This window comes from Thermobia domestica, chromosome 11 (genome assembly GCF_964235325.1).
Source record: "Thermobia domestica chromosome 11, izTheDome1.hap1.1, whole genome shotgun sequence".
Taxonomy (NCBI): domain Eukaryota; kingdom Metazoa; phylum Arthropoda; class Insecta; order Zygentoma; family Lepismatidae; genus Thermobia; species Thermobia domestica.
In genome coordinates this window covers 79,852,914-79,871,579 of record NC_137464.1, presented here as the reverse complement: position 1 = coordinate 79,871,579, position 18,666 = coordinate 79,852,914, and the positions used below count along the sequence as shown (strand labels likewise).

At 36.4% G+C, this 18,666-nt stretch overlaps 2 protein-coding genes across 4 annotated transcripts in view; one reads left to right on the top strand and one right to left on the bottom strand.

Annotated features, from left to right (window-relative positions):
• PTPMT1 (protein tyrosine phosphatase, mitochondrial 1) overlaps window positions 1–18,666 on the top strand; it is a 75,822-nt gene that overhangs the window by 11,602 nt on the left and 45,554 nt on the right. The gene's annotated exons all lie outside the window — the stretch shown is intronic.
• On the bottom strand, window positions 5,966–16,457 carry LOC145664215 (uncharacterized). 3 transcript variants are annotated; one of them, XM_081730669.1, is made up of 4 exons: window positions 16,267–16,457; window positions 12,818–13,470; window positions 11,271–11,505; window positions 5,966–9,147 (listed from the first exon to the last, which is right to left on the bottom strand). In XM_081730669.1, the coding sequence occupies exons 1-4, from the start codon at window positions 16,430–16,432 to the stop codon at window positions 9,020–9,022; spliced, it is 1,182 nt and encodes a 393-aa protein (XP_081586795.1). In that variant the 5' UTR covers window positions 16,433–16,457; the 3' UTR covers window positions 5,966–9,019. The 3 variants fall into 3 exon arrangements, with proteins under 3 accessions (XP_081586795.1, XP_081586797.1, XP_081586796.1); XM_081730671.1 differs by having other exon boundaries at window positions 5,966–9,116; XM_081730670.1 differs by having other exon boundaries at window positions 16,034–16,409.

Below are 18,666 nucleotides of genomic sequence, written 5' to 3'. Positions count from 1 at the left end.
AATAATCATTACATACAATCAGTTATTCGTTAATATTACATATATATATAAAATAATCATTACATACAGACAATCAGTATTGGTTAATATTAAATATATATATAAAATAATCATTACATACAGACAATCAGTTATTGGTTAATATTATTATGAACAACCTAATAATATTTGAAATAAAGTGATACTGCAAACTAGGACACAATGTCTTGACATTCACTAAACTCTTGAATTGAGTAAAATGGATTCGTTATTAACCAGTCATATAACTTTTTCTTAAAAACCTTAAATGGCAGCTGTTGTATGGAGGATGTTAGTTTATTAAATAGCTTTGGTCCTATAACTAAATAACTATTTTTGATCTTCGATAATCTAGTGAAGGGTATATCAATTTTCTTACACAATCTAGTATTATATGTATGTACTTCATCTCTGAGTGTCATATTTGCCAGGTTTTTCTTAGTGTAAAGTAGCACTTGATAAATATATACATTAACTACTGTCATTATCTTAAGCCTGATAAATAGTGGTTTGCAGTGTTCTTTATCATGTGTTCCAACAATAATCCTGATGGCTTTCTTTTGCAAAACTAGAACATCATGTGCTTGGCTACTGTTACCCCAAAGCAAAATCCCATATCCAATTATGCTGTGAAAAAATGCAAAATATGAATTCCTCAGATACTCATAAGGAACTGTATCTTTCAATTTTCTTAACAGAAAGAGCACTCGGGAGAGCTTTGTACATACATATTTGACATGTTGTTCCCAGGTTAGTTGGCTGTCTATATGTATACCAAGAAATTTAACCTCAGATACATCATAGTTTCCTCTATCATTGCAGTGATTGAGACTAAAGGTTACTTTTTTTGTTTTATCTTGATTTAGCACAAAACCATTTCTTTTAAACCAGGTCGCTGCCTCTCTTAATGCGCCTTGAGCTTCTATATACACTTCTTCAAAGCTTGTATTTATGTTAAGTAGCGTAGTGTCATCCGCGTATAGAATTGATGTGGTATTAGTATTTAGAGGCAAATCATTTATCATTATTAAAAATAGTACCGGACCCAGAACAGAACCCTGCGGTACCCCATATTTCACTTCTAAGATGTTTGAATACATGTTGTTAACACTGACTATCTGTTTACGTTCCTTTAAATAGGATTTTACAAAGTTTGAACTGCTACTGTGGAATCCGTAATACGCTAACTTATCACATAGAATTTTATGATCAACACAGTCAAATGCTTTACTTAAATCGCAGAATGTAGCTAGAGCAAAACCCTTATTTTCAAAAACTTCATATATTTTTTTCGTTAGTGATTCTACTGCATCAATTGTGGATTTCCCAGATCTGAATCCAAATTGAGCTTCTAGAATTATGTTTTGCTCAGTCATATATTTATATAGCTGATCTTTAACAATAGTTTCCATAATTTTAGAAAAAACTGGAATAAGGGATATTGGACGGTAATTAGATGAACACGATCGATCTCCCGTTTTGTGTATAGGAATAACTTTTGCTATTTTAAGTGCTTTGGGAAAAATACCTTGAGAGAAACATTTGTTGAAGCATATTGCAAGGGGTTGCGCAATTTGATTAATTATAGCTTTTATAAGGTTGCTCGATATGTCAAATATATCCTTACTGTCCGAAGTTTTCATTTTTTTAACTACTTTTATGACATCATCAGGGCTAACATGGTTAATAACAAAAGAACTATTAAATGGAGTATGTTGACTTAAATACTGATACATATTTACATTAGTATCTGCATTGTTTTTCTTGATTTCCTCTACGGAAGTAACAAAATACGTGTTAAGAGTATCAGGCGACAGCGTAACATTATTATTGTTATTATTATTTCTATTGCTTACCTTGTTGATTATCTTCCATGCAGTTTTGCATTTATTTGATGATAATTCAATGCAATTTTCATTGTATGTTGCTTTCGCTACCTTTATTGCAGATTTATATTTACTCCTTTGAGACTTATAAATATCACTGGATTCACTAGTCATTTTATTCTTATATATATTATAATACTGCATTACTTTATCTTTCATGGCAGAGAGTTCTGGGGTATACCACGTTCTTTTACCTAACTTTGTTTTCTTTGATGAATTATATCGGACCACCCTTTTAGGCACACACATATCAAAAATATTTAGAAACTTTGTTAAAAAAAGATCAAATGTATCGCTGGCATTTAAATTATCATACCTAATGTTAACTTCCCAGTTTATACACGATAATTGTTGAATGAAACTTTGCAAATTAGTTTCTGTGATGGGCCTAGTTGCTATAAGTTCGGTGGTGGGAAAACTAAAGTTGCAGGATTCTACTTTTGTTGTACTTAGATTGACTAGCAGGGCATCATGATCTGAGAAAGGAAATTGACATACATTACTGGTTAAATATTCCGTTTTTACATTGGTAAATGCATTATCTAAGCACGCTGTGCCTCTAGTCGGTTTACGATTAATCACTTGAAGATTATGTTGTCTGAGTAGATTAAGTAACTCATGGACAGTTCGTTTGTCAGTAGTCACATCAAAATGTGCATTTACATCGCCCCCTATTACTATCTCATAATTATGCCAGTTGCTGAGAAATGCCAATAACTTCTCCAATTTTTCTAAAAAAATATTTGGATTACTATCAGGAGTTCTATAAACAGATACAATTATTAACTTGTACTGATCCAGAAAAATTGCAGTTGATTCAAATTCACGTTCAGTATTAAGAAAAGTTATATCTAATTGACGATATTCTATTTGATTATTAACATAGATAGCGACCCCACCATGTATGTATATACTCCTACTGTAACTATTTGCCATAGAAAAACCATCTATATTGTTGTATTGGAGTTCACTGTCCGCACTCCAATGTTCACTCACACAGAAAATATGTAAATCATTTTCGTAGGCAAAATCTGAAATAAGGAATGATTTGTCCTTCAACCCTTGTACATTAAGAAAGCATAGTTTAAGAGCATTACTGGTCACTGAGTGTGTATCATCAGCTTTATTAGATAGTTGGGCTAATTGGACAGCATTGACTGAAATCGGTTCTACTCCCTGACTCATATTACCTTGTACATTTGATCGTTTATTAACAGTTACATTTCTACTTATATCATTAATTTTTAGCGACTTTCCCATATGAAAAAAACAGGCACATGTACAGGCGCATGTAACACAGGCCCTTTATCCACCTGTGGGACAGGCACATGTGCAGGTGCCTGAAAATGACCCCAGTTTGAACGCCCTACACATGCATGTTGAGCAAACATGTACAGGGCATGAACAGGTATTACTGCACAGGTGTTTGTATGGTAGATACCCTAGTAGATCTACCATAAAAACGTATGTAAAGTGCCTGTCAGCGAAGAAGACGTGCAAGTACAGCCGCTGTACCAGTATAGAACATGTGATGTACATGTCATGTATAATGTCTGTAACATGCATGCTGAACACAAGTTATACGCGTGTATGATAAATAGCTTTTACCTGGTACATGTGAAAAGTACTTACGAAACATGCATGTCAGATGTAAGAACTGCATGTAATGTATATATACATGTAAAAACCATACATGTGACATGCATGTTGCGGGTATGGAAAACATCTGCTGCTTGCATGTAACAGGTGGAGAACATGGAAAAACCATACATGTGAAATGCATGTTGCGGGTATGGAAAACATCTGCTGCTTGCATGTAACAGGTGGAGAACACGGAAAAACCATACATGTGAAATGCATGTTACAGGTGGAGAATTTATAAAAAATATACATGTGACAGGTACATGCCACATACATGTTACGGGTGTGGAAAGCCTCTGCAGCTTGCATGTAGCAGATGTAAAACATGTAAGAAACATGTGTTGTACATGTATTATACATGCGCGAAACAGGCCTGTTGCTTAGATGCTTCATTGCATGGAAATAGAATGTTAAGGTATGTAACATACATGTTACAGGTGCATGCCCCATGTATTGTACAAGTATATAAAACCTGTTGCCAGCAAGGAAACAGGTGAAATACATGCATTGTTACATGTACGAAACATATTATGTACATGCATTGTCTCGGCATTATACAGGCATGCTACATATTATCAACACATGCACCGGAAGTGCACGTAACAAGCATTGTGTATATAGATTACATGCACGTTGTGTTAACTAAAGCAGATAAAATGATAGCCATGCATGTAAAAGTAGAAAAATAGATTTCTGAGAATTAATTTGCACAAGTACTGCATGTGATGTACACCCATGTCCAAAATTATTGTCGCATGTCTATAAATATGTTTTTGTAGAAATATAATTTTATAACGAATTCGCGCGGTATTTCTTATAATGTTAGTATGTGTATAATCAACAGAGACACGTATGTGGCAAATTTCATGTCAAAAGAGCAGTAAATAAGAACAATAAAACGAAAATGAAACTTCTTTGTCCATTTAGCAATATTTTGATTTACTCATTCTAATTTTCGTATGTATAATTCTTTTCCCATGAAATTTACCACAAATATACATTTCCCGATTATACACATAGTATCAGTATTAAAAGTACCCTGCAAAATCATTATCAAATTATATTCTTCCAAGAAGACAGTTATAGATATGCGACAATCATTTTGGACATGTGTACATACAGGGTAACATATAATATGAATATAAGGAATAATTGCAACAAATGACATTACGAAAAGTAACGGAACTAGCTTTTGAGGTCGAAACCTAGTTTACAAGTGTGCAAGGAGCAAAAGAAAATATACACAAAGTTTTGGAACACGCATGTAAATTAGTACTTACTTGTACTTCATGTATTTGCTAGTCTGTAATGTACAATATCTGTTGAACATTTTCCTTTCCTCCTTGCACGCCTATAAATGAGTGAAAGTCAGTATTATTACTTTTCGTAAGGTCATTTCTTAAATACTTATTCTTCGTCTATTATTATTCTTCAAGTATATGTTACCCAGCATGTACATCCTATGCAACAGTGCTAATTAATTCTGATTTTTTCTACTTTTACATGCTTGAATACATTTATTTTATCTGCTTTAGTTATATGCCATGTGCATATAATCTATATACACAATGCTTGTTACGTGCACTTACAGCGTATATGTTGCTTATGACATGCCTGAATGGTGCTAGGACAATGCATATACATCGCAAGTTTCGCACATAAAACAACGCATGTTTTTCACCTGTTTCCTTGCTGGCAAGATTTTACATACCTGTACAGCATTTGACATGGGCCGGTAACATTTGTGTCACCTACATGAACATTTAGGCTAGCACTTACAACACTTTCGTTGCTTACAAGGAATATTTCCTGAGAGCGCAATACATTTACAAAACATTTTTCGTACATACTACTATGCTATACGAAACAACGATGGAAGAACTGAGTAACGCGAATTTTCGACTAAAATGCCATTTCCAAGAAGGAAGTTTGCGCAAGTTTAACAGGAAATGCCAGAAAAAACACGATTGACGAAAGATATTAAGACGCAATCCTGTTGCCTTTCATAGTTGTTTCATATAAGTACGGTTGTTCCCCTTTATTTTTGCTTATACTTTATTATCTTTTCCTGTTTGGAAGCAAGGTTTATGTCAATCAGTCACCACGTTTGGACCCGAAAAGAGACCTGGATAAATTTTATTTCATGTCTTACTGTCTGAATGGTAGTTTTATATTTTGAGTAACAAAGCAATTTACGATATACTGATGTACACAATTTATCATTTTTCTTCCAAACAGGTTTGCTGTGTATCGCCAGCGTGAAATTCAATTTGCAACAAAGAAACAAACATTTTTAAGATTCGTTTTGTTTATTAAAGAAATAATGAAACGCTTTCATACAAATGTATATTATATAAAGACTGAAAATACATTTTTTAAATTCTTGCAAAGAAAACACAATATTTTTTTTGTTCCATAAATTATGAATTATGATTATATAAATTATGAAAATCTTAGCAGTGAATATTAAGCCAAGAGCAAGTTTACAATGTTAACCGTACGTCTTTTTACTAAGACAAAAATACAAGTTTTGTTTTATTAACTTAATGTAACCTCTTGTTGTATTTCGTCCTAATAAACTCTACATTCCATAATAATTGCAAAGTACCTTATTGCTGTTCTTAAATTCTTCATCTGCATGACTCAAGTGTAGTGTTTAATTGTATGTCAACCAATTCAAGAAGGTTGAGAAATACCTATCCTGTCCATCTTTTATGCATATGACTTTTGTATATAATAATTCCTTCGTAAGGATGGCATAATCATGAGTAACAGACGAATCATTATTACAATGAAAGACGTGTGTTATGGGCAGATTGTACCACTTCTGTGAAAGCAGTTTCAGCTTCAACTTTTTAAACATAAAAATATATATGCAACAAGATTCGCATTCAATAACCTATATTTCTATGATCCTACAAACATGTGCTGTGCTACAGTCATCAAGCAAAAAGTAACTGTCATCGTGCTTCCTGTTATTGCTGTGTTTAGAAGTGCAGAAAAGCATTTTTCCTGTGTGTATATCACCTATTCGAGAACATTTATAAACCACAAATTGACCCTTTTCTCAATTACGTGGGCTTAAAAATCGGGGAAAATAAGTTGACAGGCAGTGGAAGCATTGGTTCATCAGGCTGTATCGACGAACAGGGTTCGTTTCTGACGTTTCCTCTTGAGGAACAAAACGAAGTACTTCACGGCACACATTCACAGCATCCTTTCAAATCAACGTTGGACTTTTTGCCTGATAGTTAAGAGTACAATTCCGAGTTAAAAAATACTTCTGTTCCTGAATTGCAATTAAATGTAGTTCATAACGTTTCGGGAGCAAACAGTTCTACATTGCAGGAGAACGTTGAAAATAAATCTGTTATAAAAATAGTGCAGTTTGTTCATAAGCACAAGCTCACGAAAATTGCAATATCAGATCTTAGGTTAATGCATACTGTAAATATTAAAGAAGTACCACGCACGAAATATTTATTATTGCAAGAATTCATGGCTTTACGTAACATAGAAGTCCAACGGCATTTCTTCTGCTGTCAGTGTGCATATATTCACGATTCAGCCTGTGCTTCCCTTTCATGCAATAACTGTACCAAACACGTGTGCAAAAAAGCTCACTCCTTTTTTACTGTAGATATTGGTAAACAACTCGAGAACATGTTTTCCCGACCACATTTTCTGGCAAATCTGTCAATATCGCAATCACGTCAGGGTAACTTGAGTAGTGTTAGATATGGTAAAATTTATAGGAAATTCAGGGAAGAACACCCATTATTAGTGGATGAAGATGGAATTTTATCTTTGACAGGGATCATAAATGTTGATGGCTTTACCTGTTTTAACAGTTCTCATATCACTTTCTGGCCATTCTACGTTTCCATATTAGAAATAGATGAACCGATGCGATGGAAACCAGAAAACATTCTTCTAGTTGGATTGTTCACTTTCATCGGACTTCCAGAGTTGCACGTTAAAAAGAACGATTTATTGCATTCTGTATTTTATTCATGTGTAGCTGCACAATTGAAGAAGATTGAATGTGGTGTTCTTCTACAAGGACAATATACTTTGAAAAATAATGTTATCACTCAGGTACGCTTGCATGCCATTCTTGGCACGTTTGATAAACCTGCAAAGTGTGCTGTACAGCAGCTAGTACAATTCAACGGCAAGTTTGGATGCAGTAAATGTCTTCAACCAGGACAGTACTTACAACATGGGCTACGTATTTATCCGTACAATGTGGCACATCCTAAAGGTCCTCTGCGAAATGACACAGACCACTCTCGACATAGTGAGAATAAAGAGTTTGGTGCTAAGGAAATAACTGTATTTGCATTCCTTAATAATTATCAGATTATTGAGAGTACAATGATAGATTACATGCATTGTATATGTCTGGGTATATTTCGTTCTTTAGTCATGAATTGGCTGGATTCCAAAAACAAGGATGAAGTATGGTACTTAGGACGCAAGATTAATGTACTCAACAAGCGTTTGACAGAAATAAAATCGCCATCATGTTTGGCCGTTCTCCACGATCGATCAAACAACGTCGAAATTGGAAAGCTATCGAGTTTGAGAATCTTTTCTTACTGTACTTTCCTATCTTTTCTGATATTTTCAATATTTCAATCACACCTTGCAAATCATCAAACCAGTGGGTGTTTCTTATCAAGTACAATTTCCGTGCAACATTTGGATGCAGTGGAAAAATGTTTGCATGCATTTGTTTTCCAAACTGAACATTTATATGGTAGGAAGCATATGAGTTCTAACGTACATGACTTACTGCACCTCACTGACTGTCAAAAATGCAGGACCTCTGTATTCTTTCTCATGTTTCCCGTTTGAGTCACTAAATGGAAATTTAAAACACTACATGCATGGAACACAAGAGAGGTTCACAGATTGTTAATGGCTTTGCACGAGAAAATGCATGTAGCGGAACATCTGCAACAGTTAAGATTACAGAATTCCTTTTAAGTTCAAAATCAGTCTCGTTTGCCAATACCACAAAAACTCATTGCTCTACGCAGTATATTTTAACACAAGTGTCCGGTATTCCTATTACAGCCACGTATTTTTCTGGTATCGGATTGTATCAAAGAATAATGGTTGTTTTCGCCCTTTCCTCGTGAAGAACAAGACGATGTACTAAGGCTGTTACATAATGTACCTTCTCACTGAGTGCCAGGAATTTCAGTGTTTACTCTGTTAACATGTAAACGTTTATTCCACCTATATCGTGTTTTTCTTGGTACCTGAAGCACCGAGGGAGGGGGACTGTTGCATGCAACATATTGTTTGTAGTTTCATTTCATTGTAGTTTATAAGTTAACGTAACTATATTTAAAACACGTATAATGAACATATACAAAATGTAACTACAAATAACTCAAAAGTATATATATATATCTACAAATTACTATTATACTATTGGTATGAAGCAGCAGTTAACACAAACTCTACTGATCATCTTGATCCTTCTGCTTGTCTCCGTGCCTATTCTTTCGAGCCGCCTGTACACATTTGTCCGTCATAGCTGCGTGAACTGCAGACGTCCTGGTATTAGGAAATTTGAGGAGAACATAATCTGTGATTAAAAAAAGGTCTTATGAACAAGGATCTTTTACGCATATACTAAGGTGAAAATATAACGAAAGAAACAACCTCCGGGTTAAAAAAAAAGTCATATATTGAACAATAAACACTGATTGTAGGAGGTGGCTGGGTGGACAGTAGAGAAACTAACAACTACAAATATAGTTATTGTTAAAATAAGTCATTCCAGTCGTCTTTCATGGATTTTATTTGTAAGCCTTGTATGCCTTCATTACGAACTGAAAGAGGTAACGAGATGGAATAGTTTCTTTTAAACCATCATGTACACAGTGGGAGGGAAGTCTTCTCTCACGCTTCATCATGTCCTCGAAGAAAGAAATAGTTACATTCTGACGTATGCTGTTTAAAGAGTATTTATGGTTTTTACGGCTATAAGATTGGTTTGACTTAGTTTAACGTCCCACAGTTATGCCTGCTAAGCTAAAGGAGAATGGACTTACTAATTATAGTGGAATCCGAACTACTTTGATCGTTCAACTGTATTTCCACCGGGAATCGAACCAGGGACCACGCGAATAGAAGTCAAGCGTGCTAGCCACTAGACCAAGCGGGAGTTCTTTACAGCTATAGGAGTCAAGCACCGATAAATAAGTGGCAAATTTATCGGCCATAACCTACCATTCAATCGGCAATAAAATCCTGGGCTGATTTCTTCTTATTTCAGGTCATGTCGGTGACCAAGAGAAGGGTTTAGGTGGATCAGTCGGAATCATGCTAAGTGCAAAAGTTAAACAAGTACAAAACTTGAAAAATTCGCCACAGAAACTTACAATTTGTTTACATATGTTAATGGTGATCAGTATCTATCTATCACGCGTATCCGAGTGGTTCAAGAATGTTAAAGGAAGGAGGGAAACCGGGAACCCACTGTGACAGGGAATGTGTGTAGAAAATCGGTACAAGTGTTCGAAACCGCTAGCTGAGAATTCGAGCAATTATTAACACCAACAAAGAAACAGTAAATCGAGTTTTACACGACGATCTGCACGTGAAAAAGAAGTGTCATAAATCCTCTCGCACAAACACTGAGATTGAATTGCAGTACTGACATTGTTCAAAACAGTAAAAATGTTTTTTATTCGAGGTTAAATTAGAGGGAATTCGGGTATTGTAGAACCCGTCATCTAAAGCAGACCATTTTTTGTTTGTTTGTTTGTTTGGTCGATTTTATTGAAGTGAGTTGGCAACATCAGAGAACGCAAATTGCTTACTCTTATGTGAAAGCTTTCACTGAAGATGTCATTGAATGCAAATAAGAATATGCAAATTTATGTCTGTAGCGGACTTCAAGATTTTCGAACGGTTAAGTTTGTTAAAAAGTCTTTCCCTATGTATTTAGTTTCATTTAGATTCATGTTATATCAAGAACAAATAGGTGACATTGTCTTGACTAGACCTTACAAGAACATCAAAACCATCATGTAAAAATATTTAATTACTGGTGGCGGATAAAGTGGACCCCGGCATGGTAGCTAAAGTGAAGCAGAGTCCAATTTGCTCAACCTTTCCAGCGGTGCTCCTTTACAGGTTCTTTTACTGAATTAATGACTGGCATAACTTAAAATGTGTAAATTTAATACAGATATAACTCTTGGATACACAAATACACACATGTACGAGTTTCTGAAGTCATTGCAGTATTGTTATAGCCATTGAACAAGTCGGTCAATGGAGTTCTGAAACGTTTCTACAATGGAGAAATCATAGTGTACTTCAGACTTACAGGTCATTCTATCACTCACTGTAATTTGACAAAACTCTGATAGGACAATTAAGGTTACAGACCGGCGTCTTTAATTTCTCGTTCAGCACCTTTTGTGCTACAGGATTCTAGCCCATTAACAGAAGACCCCAGGGATCCACTTTACCGGAGCAGTTTCAAAATCAGCAAATTTTCACACTTCCAGTAAGGAAGAATTAAAAAATGAATACAGCATAAGCTAAATTATTGTGCCTAAATAAAGAATTGTTTTGTTATAGATTTATAGAAGTAGCAATTTGTATTTAAAAATATAGCCCACTTCCTCCACGATGTACTATGCAAGAAATGCGAAACAAAAATTATAAGTAAAAAGCATATGAAACCTAACATACCTTTGATAGCACTAATAATATCTGGAGACAGTGTTTTCTTTATTTTGCCACGACCAGTTATTGAACTTGTACTAAGCTCATCATCATCAAAAAAGCACATCAGATTTCTCGTGAGCTTTGTAGCAGAATGGCCTGCACTGGCTACGCAGCGAATTAATCGGGAATGTTTTATCGTAATGTCAGGGTAATCAGGACTGAGAACCACATCATCTCCATGTACGGATCTCGAGTATTCCTGTAAGTAAAAGTTTAACACAATAATTAATCTTAACACATTCTACCATTTACTTTTACATATATGATGTACAGTAGAAATAAAATTACCCGAATTGCTTTGGAAACAAACGATCTTACCGCGAACAATCTTTTGCGCTTGATTTTGGTTCTTGAACCCCCCCCCCCCAACACAAAACAAGGGTAGAGATAACGAAAGCCGAAACGATGCGAGACTTAGCTGCATCGAAACTAGTAGTGTGAGCTGATTGACTGATTTTAACACACTGTACATGCAAAATTTAAACTACTTTGTTTTTATGTCTTTAATTTGTCATTTAAGCAAATTTAGATTTTTATATAAAAATACTATTTTCGTAAGTTATTAGGATCGAGTGTAGTCCAATTAATCCGGATAATTGTAACTCTACCGTATATAAGCACAATAACTGCCCAACATATGAACAGTATGTATCAAACACTACTACAACAGCGAAATTGAGTGTGTTTTTAAAATTGCATTGTCTAGGGAATACATATAATTTTATACGCCTCCAGCTAGCAAAAAGGAAACAAAAAGAAACAAATATAAGAACAGTGCCGTCAAATCTAATTACAACAAGCAAACCGCAAATGATGGCTTTCCGAAAATAGTGACCTAATCACACTTGAAAGGGACGAGAATGGATACATTATACGCAAGAATTTTCGAGGTGCAATCTTCCTATAAGCACAGATGAAATGCAAATATATACACACAAAAAAAGAGAAAATGAAATGGCTTTCGAGTCTTCCGTTCTGCGGTTATGTGGAGTAAGCTAAAGGAGACGGTGATGATGAGAACCAATGAAATGATGGAATGAACAGAGGTGAACGCTGTAACCTTCTCCACTGGTCTAGTGGCTAGAATGCGCGCCTTTGGCGTGAAAGATCCCGGTTCGATTCCCGGTGGTAGAGCATTGAAAGAGAGGTTCGGATTCCACTTTAAACTATATGTCCACGTCTCATATAGCCTCCCTCCTGAAAAAAAGACGTAAGCGATAATCAAATCAAATAATCAAAAGTAAACGCTCTACCATTGAGCCACCGCGACCCCACACAAAGAAAAGAGACAAAATATTTAATACAGACTTTGTCTGTCTTATACAGACTATGCCGTTACCTTAAATTACTCATAGTTTGAAATAAGCAAGCAGAAAGAGAAATTTGGACCGCCACTTACATATTTGTATGACCCTAAGAATTTGAACAATTGTACGCCCGCACCCCTTCCCTACAAAACGGCGATAAATTGATCTAAAACCTTAGTCTTAAAATCTAGAAAAGAAACTTACGTTACTACTTTGACTGGATGGTGACACTTCATGGTTGGATTCTTCAAGATCTTCGGCATCTAGCAATGTGAACAAGAATGTCTTGACACTTCTCGGTACTTTGAGCTTCCGCTGTTTATCTCTGGAAGCGCATTCCTTCTTTAGAGCATCTACTAAGCATTTTTCTTCGTCTAATTTGGTGCGCAAATCATTAACTTCTTCTTTCAGTACGCTGCAGTTTTGACATTTGTCGATCTTTCGTAGTTTTGGTTTCGAGCCTGATGGACTGTTCTGAGCTAAGTTTGCGTTGCTTGGATGCTTGTCTATCTGTTCTTGACAAACGTTACTGGCGGATGCTGACTGTAAGTTTCCGTTGCAAGAAGTTCTGTTTATTTGCTCTTGCCAGACGTTACTGCCGGGTGTAGTTTCTGTAGCTGACTCAGATGGAAAATTATCCGTACATAGTGTAGGGTCCTTCACAATAGTTTCAAAGTTCCTTTCAAATATTTCTTTCAAACTACCTGGATTTCTATTTTCATCCTCTTCATCTGTTGGAATCGGATCTGTTGAACTTAGGTCATCAGAATTATTACTGCTGCCAGAATCATATCTTATTACCCGTTCCGTCTTCCCGACAAACTTCCTTTGTTCCACCTCACATTCGGTTTTAGTACCTGAAAAAAAAAAAAGAAAGAAAGAAAATCCATCATGATGTCATCTGCACCTGAAGTTTTCGGTGGTACATCATAATCACTTCATAAAATATAAGCAATACAAGAAAAGGGCCACCCGTTAAAGGTATCTACTACAGATTACATGCACCAGCTTCCAAGGAAAAGTAGTAGGTTCAGTAGTTAAATAATCGTGGCAGGTACTGACCGATTGAAAGTAGTGCCATTGCGGGAGATGTGAGAAGGCCATCTAATTGACCCGGGTGGTAAAGTTTGAGATAAAGTGTTCCTTGTACAGCTAGCAAACTACAGAAACAGAATACCTCAATCTAGCCGATGCTTCTAAATCACTCTTCGCAGTAGGAGTACAAATATATAATAAATAATTTCGTAGAGAACAGTGTATACTAATAGTTAATATAGGGGCGCAGATTTTTTAAAAATATGTGGACATAAAAATGATAACTTTGCGGTTAAACGAGTGACTGCATATGAAAGAGGACTGTGTTTGATATTAATTCCGACTATCGGAGTGCCCTGCATTCTCCATGCCTCCTGCAGGACAAACACCAGTTCTCGCATTAGTTAGTCCATTTGCGATGTCACTGTCGCAAGACTATTAGAATAGATCGTGGCTAAGCTGTTAGCGCACGCGACTTTGACGTGAGAAACTCGAGTTTGACTCCCAGTGGAAGCACATGTGGTTCGGATTTCCTGTTAATCAGTATGTCCACGTTTCATATGGCCTCGTTGCTGAAAGGGACGTTGAACTCAAAATCAACTCAACTATTAGAATGGGAAACTCCAAAACTTAAAGTCAGTGAGTGCGCTTTTAGAATAAGCATAAACCTCGTTTATTCCCCAGTAGTGCAATTCCTAACGTTTACTGATGAAAGAAGTAAATGTTTTATGAATGTCTGTAAACCGAAGACAAAACTTTTATAAATTGGTTTACACACACACATTATTACTCGGTAGTACATTGTTACTTGGGCCTGTACAGTAAGAGTTTAAGAATGCCTTATGGAATCATTTGAAGCAAGAAAAGTTAAGAGAAATGAGTTTTTATTTTGCCGACGTATGTAAATATGCACGAATCTAGGCACAGTAGTAATGTTTGCATGGTGTAGCTATTCTTCATAATCTCATTCGAGACTTACAAAACCTACACGCAAACTACAACGTATGATGTTGCAGTTCATTTCCTACATCCCAAGAAATGGCATTTGTGCTGTATCGCCAGACCACACGAAAATCGAAAAAGAAGTACCAACATGAACTACATTTGGTTAGAGTACACTACTTTACGTTAGGTTACGTTACATTAGGCCAGGTTAGGTTCAGTTACAAGTCAATTACCTTCAAAACAAAGGCATTTAAATTTTTACAATTTGCAACAGAACATTACTATTTGCGTATAAATAAGACGTCCGAATGTACATGATATGAAAACTACAGTACAAGACATTAACCAACCTGTGCTAGGTGCTCATTAAAAGCAGAGCGCGTTAGTTAGGGCGGGTAAAGGAACAGGCGCATGAGCGAAGGTAGTGAAAACAGGTGGGTGTTGGCAATGATAAGAGTTTGAATAGCACTTGTCGTTGTTTCATACTAGTAACACTCCACTTGTAAACAGTACACCGTGTCTTTCACTCAATTTCAACAGCTGACGTTCGTTATTTTCGTGTACGTAATTCTATAAAACTCACACGATATGTCATAATATTGATATATACGCGCCATTTCCACACTTCATTTCTCGCCACTAAATCATAACAAGTGTACCTCTATGTGAAATAATCTCTTCCGCCTCCACATACAATGACGCTTAGAACACCAAAACCAGCCTACAAAACCACTTTCTTAACTTCAGCTATTCCCCTAATCTGCTTTTCATTCACGCTCCTTCACAAACCAAAATAGGAGTATGTTTAGTACAACGTAACCAAATCTAACCTAACCTAAAGTAACCTAAGCTAACCAGAACCTAAACCAACCTACTATTAGTAGAAATAAGCGAAATTCTATCATTCTTTGGAAAAGTATGCTGGACCCATACACTAATATAACATAAACTAACCGAACCCAACCTAAGTTTACCTAAATTAACATAACCTACCCTAAACTAACCTAATGTGAACAGAAATTACCAAAATTGTAACATTTTTTAGAGAAAAGAGCTGGACCCCTTCTGCTAAACATAGGCCCCAAAATAAATGATCCAATTCACCCAGTAGATTTCCAAAATATTGGAGGCGGTACAGCACTTAAACCCCAAGAACTAACATGGTTCACACTGTTTTACATTAATCACTAAAAATCTTCTATTCTACTCTGATACCTACAAAAGTGTTATTTAAACTCAGATATCTAGATTCAGGTCGACTGCCAACAGTTAAAGTGTATCACAGAGAAAGTGTACTAAATAGTTTATTTTGGCACCAACTGTTGTTGATCTAGCTACACAAAAATAAATTAAAAAAACAACTTAGGATTATAAATAGTAAATACTTCTAAAATATAACAGAGTGACAGTGAATTAAAAGTGAGCACAATACTCTGTTACCTAGCCAGAAGACATTTTCTCCAATGTACTTCGCTGAGTCGTTAACATCCGTAGATTCATGCGATTTGTATTTCCACCGTTCGGTAGTTACTACAATTTCGCGGTAATTTTCTGTTTCGACACTGCACTGCAAAACACACGGTAATGAATCACACATTAAATATATGTCATTATCTTAAATTAATTACATCTATAGCTGTTAAAGTATTGTTAGAGCCAAATACATTACTCACCTACATAAAGAATTCTACCATCGTAGCACGTGCTTCCTTTCCATTGTACAGGGTACACTTTTCCAAGTGTAAGTTTACCTGTACATTTACATTTCTTGCGGTGTAGAATGGAATAAGTATTATTATCCCATTCAACTACAACATACACATTATTTGCCGTTGACATCTTGAAGGCAATTGTAATCTGGTAACTTACAATTCGTCCGCTACCATCGAGCACACAACCATAGAAAAACCACTGATCACAAACCCTAACGTCAACAACCAGCAGACGATTGACAACGAACAAACGAACGCTGTGGCGCCAAGCGTCTTTCCTGTGCGTAAACATATAGGTTCTGATCACGTTATAATTATATTGTTTTCGATATTGTCTCCCAGTTTACAATATACATATAAGAATAAATTATATGTGTATGACGATAATTGTGTATTGTTCACATATCGCAATTCTTAAGGAAAGGAAACTTATTATTCAGACTCAGGGGTGTCATTTGAGAAAGTCAAGGGGGCAATCGCCCCATAAGTTTCAGAATCTCTCAATTAATTGTGCAGTAATATAATATAAATAAAATGTTAGTGTGTTTGTGTGTATGCTTCTTTGGGTGCCAGACGAATGGACCGAGAGTTATCAAATTTTGGTCACGGGTATGCTGGTCCACGGCCAAGACCAACACAAAGCATTTTTTCCAAACTTCGAACTAGGGGTCGCAAGGAAGGATTTACTACGACATGAAAATATAGTCGAAAATGACTTATATTAGTGTTAACTTCATAGTTTTCGGAATCGCTGAGATCATAGTGAAACTCGCGATTGCGTTCACTTGCCCACCCCCCTTGGGGGCCAAGGGTCAACAGCAGGTCACCGAGACATGTACAAATAATCGAAAATAACCAATATTAGTGTCAAGTCTATAATTTACAGGCTCGCTGAGATCAACGCTGAAGCTCTGGATCCCGTATATAATTCCAAATACAGCCCCATTGCCTAGGGGCCGAGTCAGGAACATACGCAGGGGGTGGGTCCTGGGGGTCCAGACCCTCTCCGAAATTTCGACTTTTATGTAAATTTAGCCTAATTTTAGGGGCAACTTTAGGAATTTTAATATAAAATACTCTCATATTGAGCTTGGACTCCTCCCGAAATAAATTCCTGCGTACGCTACTGCCGAGAGTCACCAAGCGGGTCAGCGAGACACGTAGAAATAAGCGAAAATTACCGATATTAGTGTCAAGTACTTAGTTTTCGAGATCGCTGAGATCAATGGTGAAACTCCTGATAGCGCTTACTTCCAAATTCAACCACGTCGGCTGGGCGCCGAGTCACCAGGGGGGTCACCGACACATGTAGAAATAATCCACAATGATCGATATTAGTGTCAAATCCATAGTTTTCTGGGCCACTAAGATCAATAGTGAAGTTCCTGATCATTTTACTTCCAAATTCAGCCACGTCGGCTGGGCGCCGAGTCACCAGAGGGTCACCGACACATGTAGAAATAATCGAAAATTAACAATATTAGTGTCAAATCTATAGTTACGAGGTCGCTGAGATCAATGCTGAAGCTTTCGATCGCGTATAATTTCAAATTCAGCCACATCGACTGGGGGCCGAGTCATCAGGCGGATCACCGAGACATATAGAAATAAGCGAAAATTACCGATATTAGTGTCAAATACATAGTTTTCGAGATCGCTGAGGTCAGTGGTGAAACTCTTGATCGCGTTTACTTCCACATTTATCCTCGTCGGCTGGAGGACTGAAAGGCACAAAGAGAGGGTTTTTTACCGAGACACGTAAAAATAATCGAAAATTATCGATATTAGCGTCAAATACATCGTTTTCGGGGTTGCTGAAATCAATGGTGAAATTCCCAATTGCGTATAATTCCAAATTCAGCCCCATCGACAATGGGCCGAGAACCACCAAGCGGGTCACCGAGACATGTAGAAATAAGCACACCGAGACATAAATATAAATCTCTATAGAGCAAAAATGGTAACAGATAGCTGGGCATGACCTTTTAATATCAATTTATCGTTCCAACAATAAGTCTCATCTCTGTCCTTATCCATCTATTGAAATCAAAAAGCGTATGTCTACGATTTCCGATGTGAATGTTGAATTTTCATATTTTGGAAGTCTACATGAGTTTCACTTTGAAACGAAACTCATTTGTTACTATCATAAATCTTAAACCTGCATGTATGTAACTGAAGAGGTATTTCTCATTGGTAGAATGTTAGCATTCAGAAGGTTCTAGTATCGATTCTAGAGTGCGGCCACCCTGGCTGCATTTCCCCAGTTACACCAGGTGATACAGGAATGGTAGTTTACTTTACAACACAGGGCCTGACCACTGCCCTCCCCTATCCGGATCTGTAACTTGGGTGTCGAAG

What these genes read in the sequence shown, in the direction of transcription:
- LOC145664215 (XM_081730669.1), bottom strand. Translation starts at nt 16,432, where the DNA reads ATGTCAACGGCAAATAATGTGTATGTTGTAGTTGAATGGGATAATAAT. An exon ending in CATCCAGTCAAAGTAGTAAC is followed by an intron (nt 11,506 to 12,817) that starts GTAAGTTTCTTT and finishes TTTTACTTACAG; the next exon opens with GAATACTCGAGATCCGTACA. An exon ending in TATTATTAGTGCTATCAAAG is followed by an intron (nt 9,148 to 11,270) that starts GTATGTTAGGTT and finishes TTTTAATCACAG; the next exon opens with ATTATGTTCTCCTCAAATTT.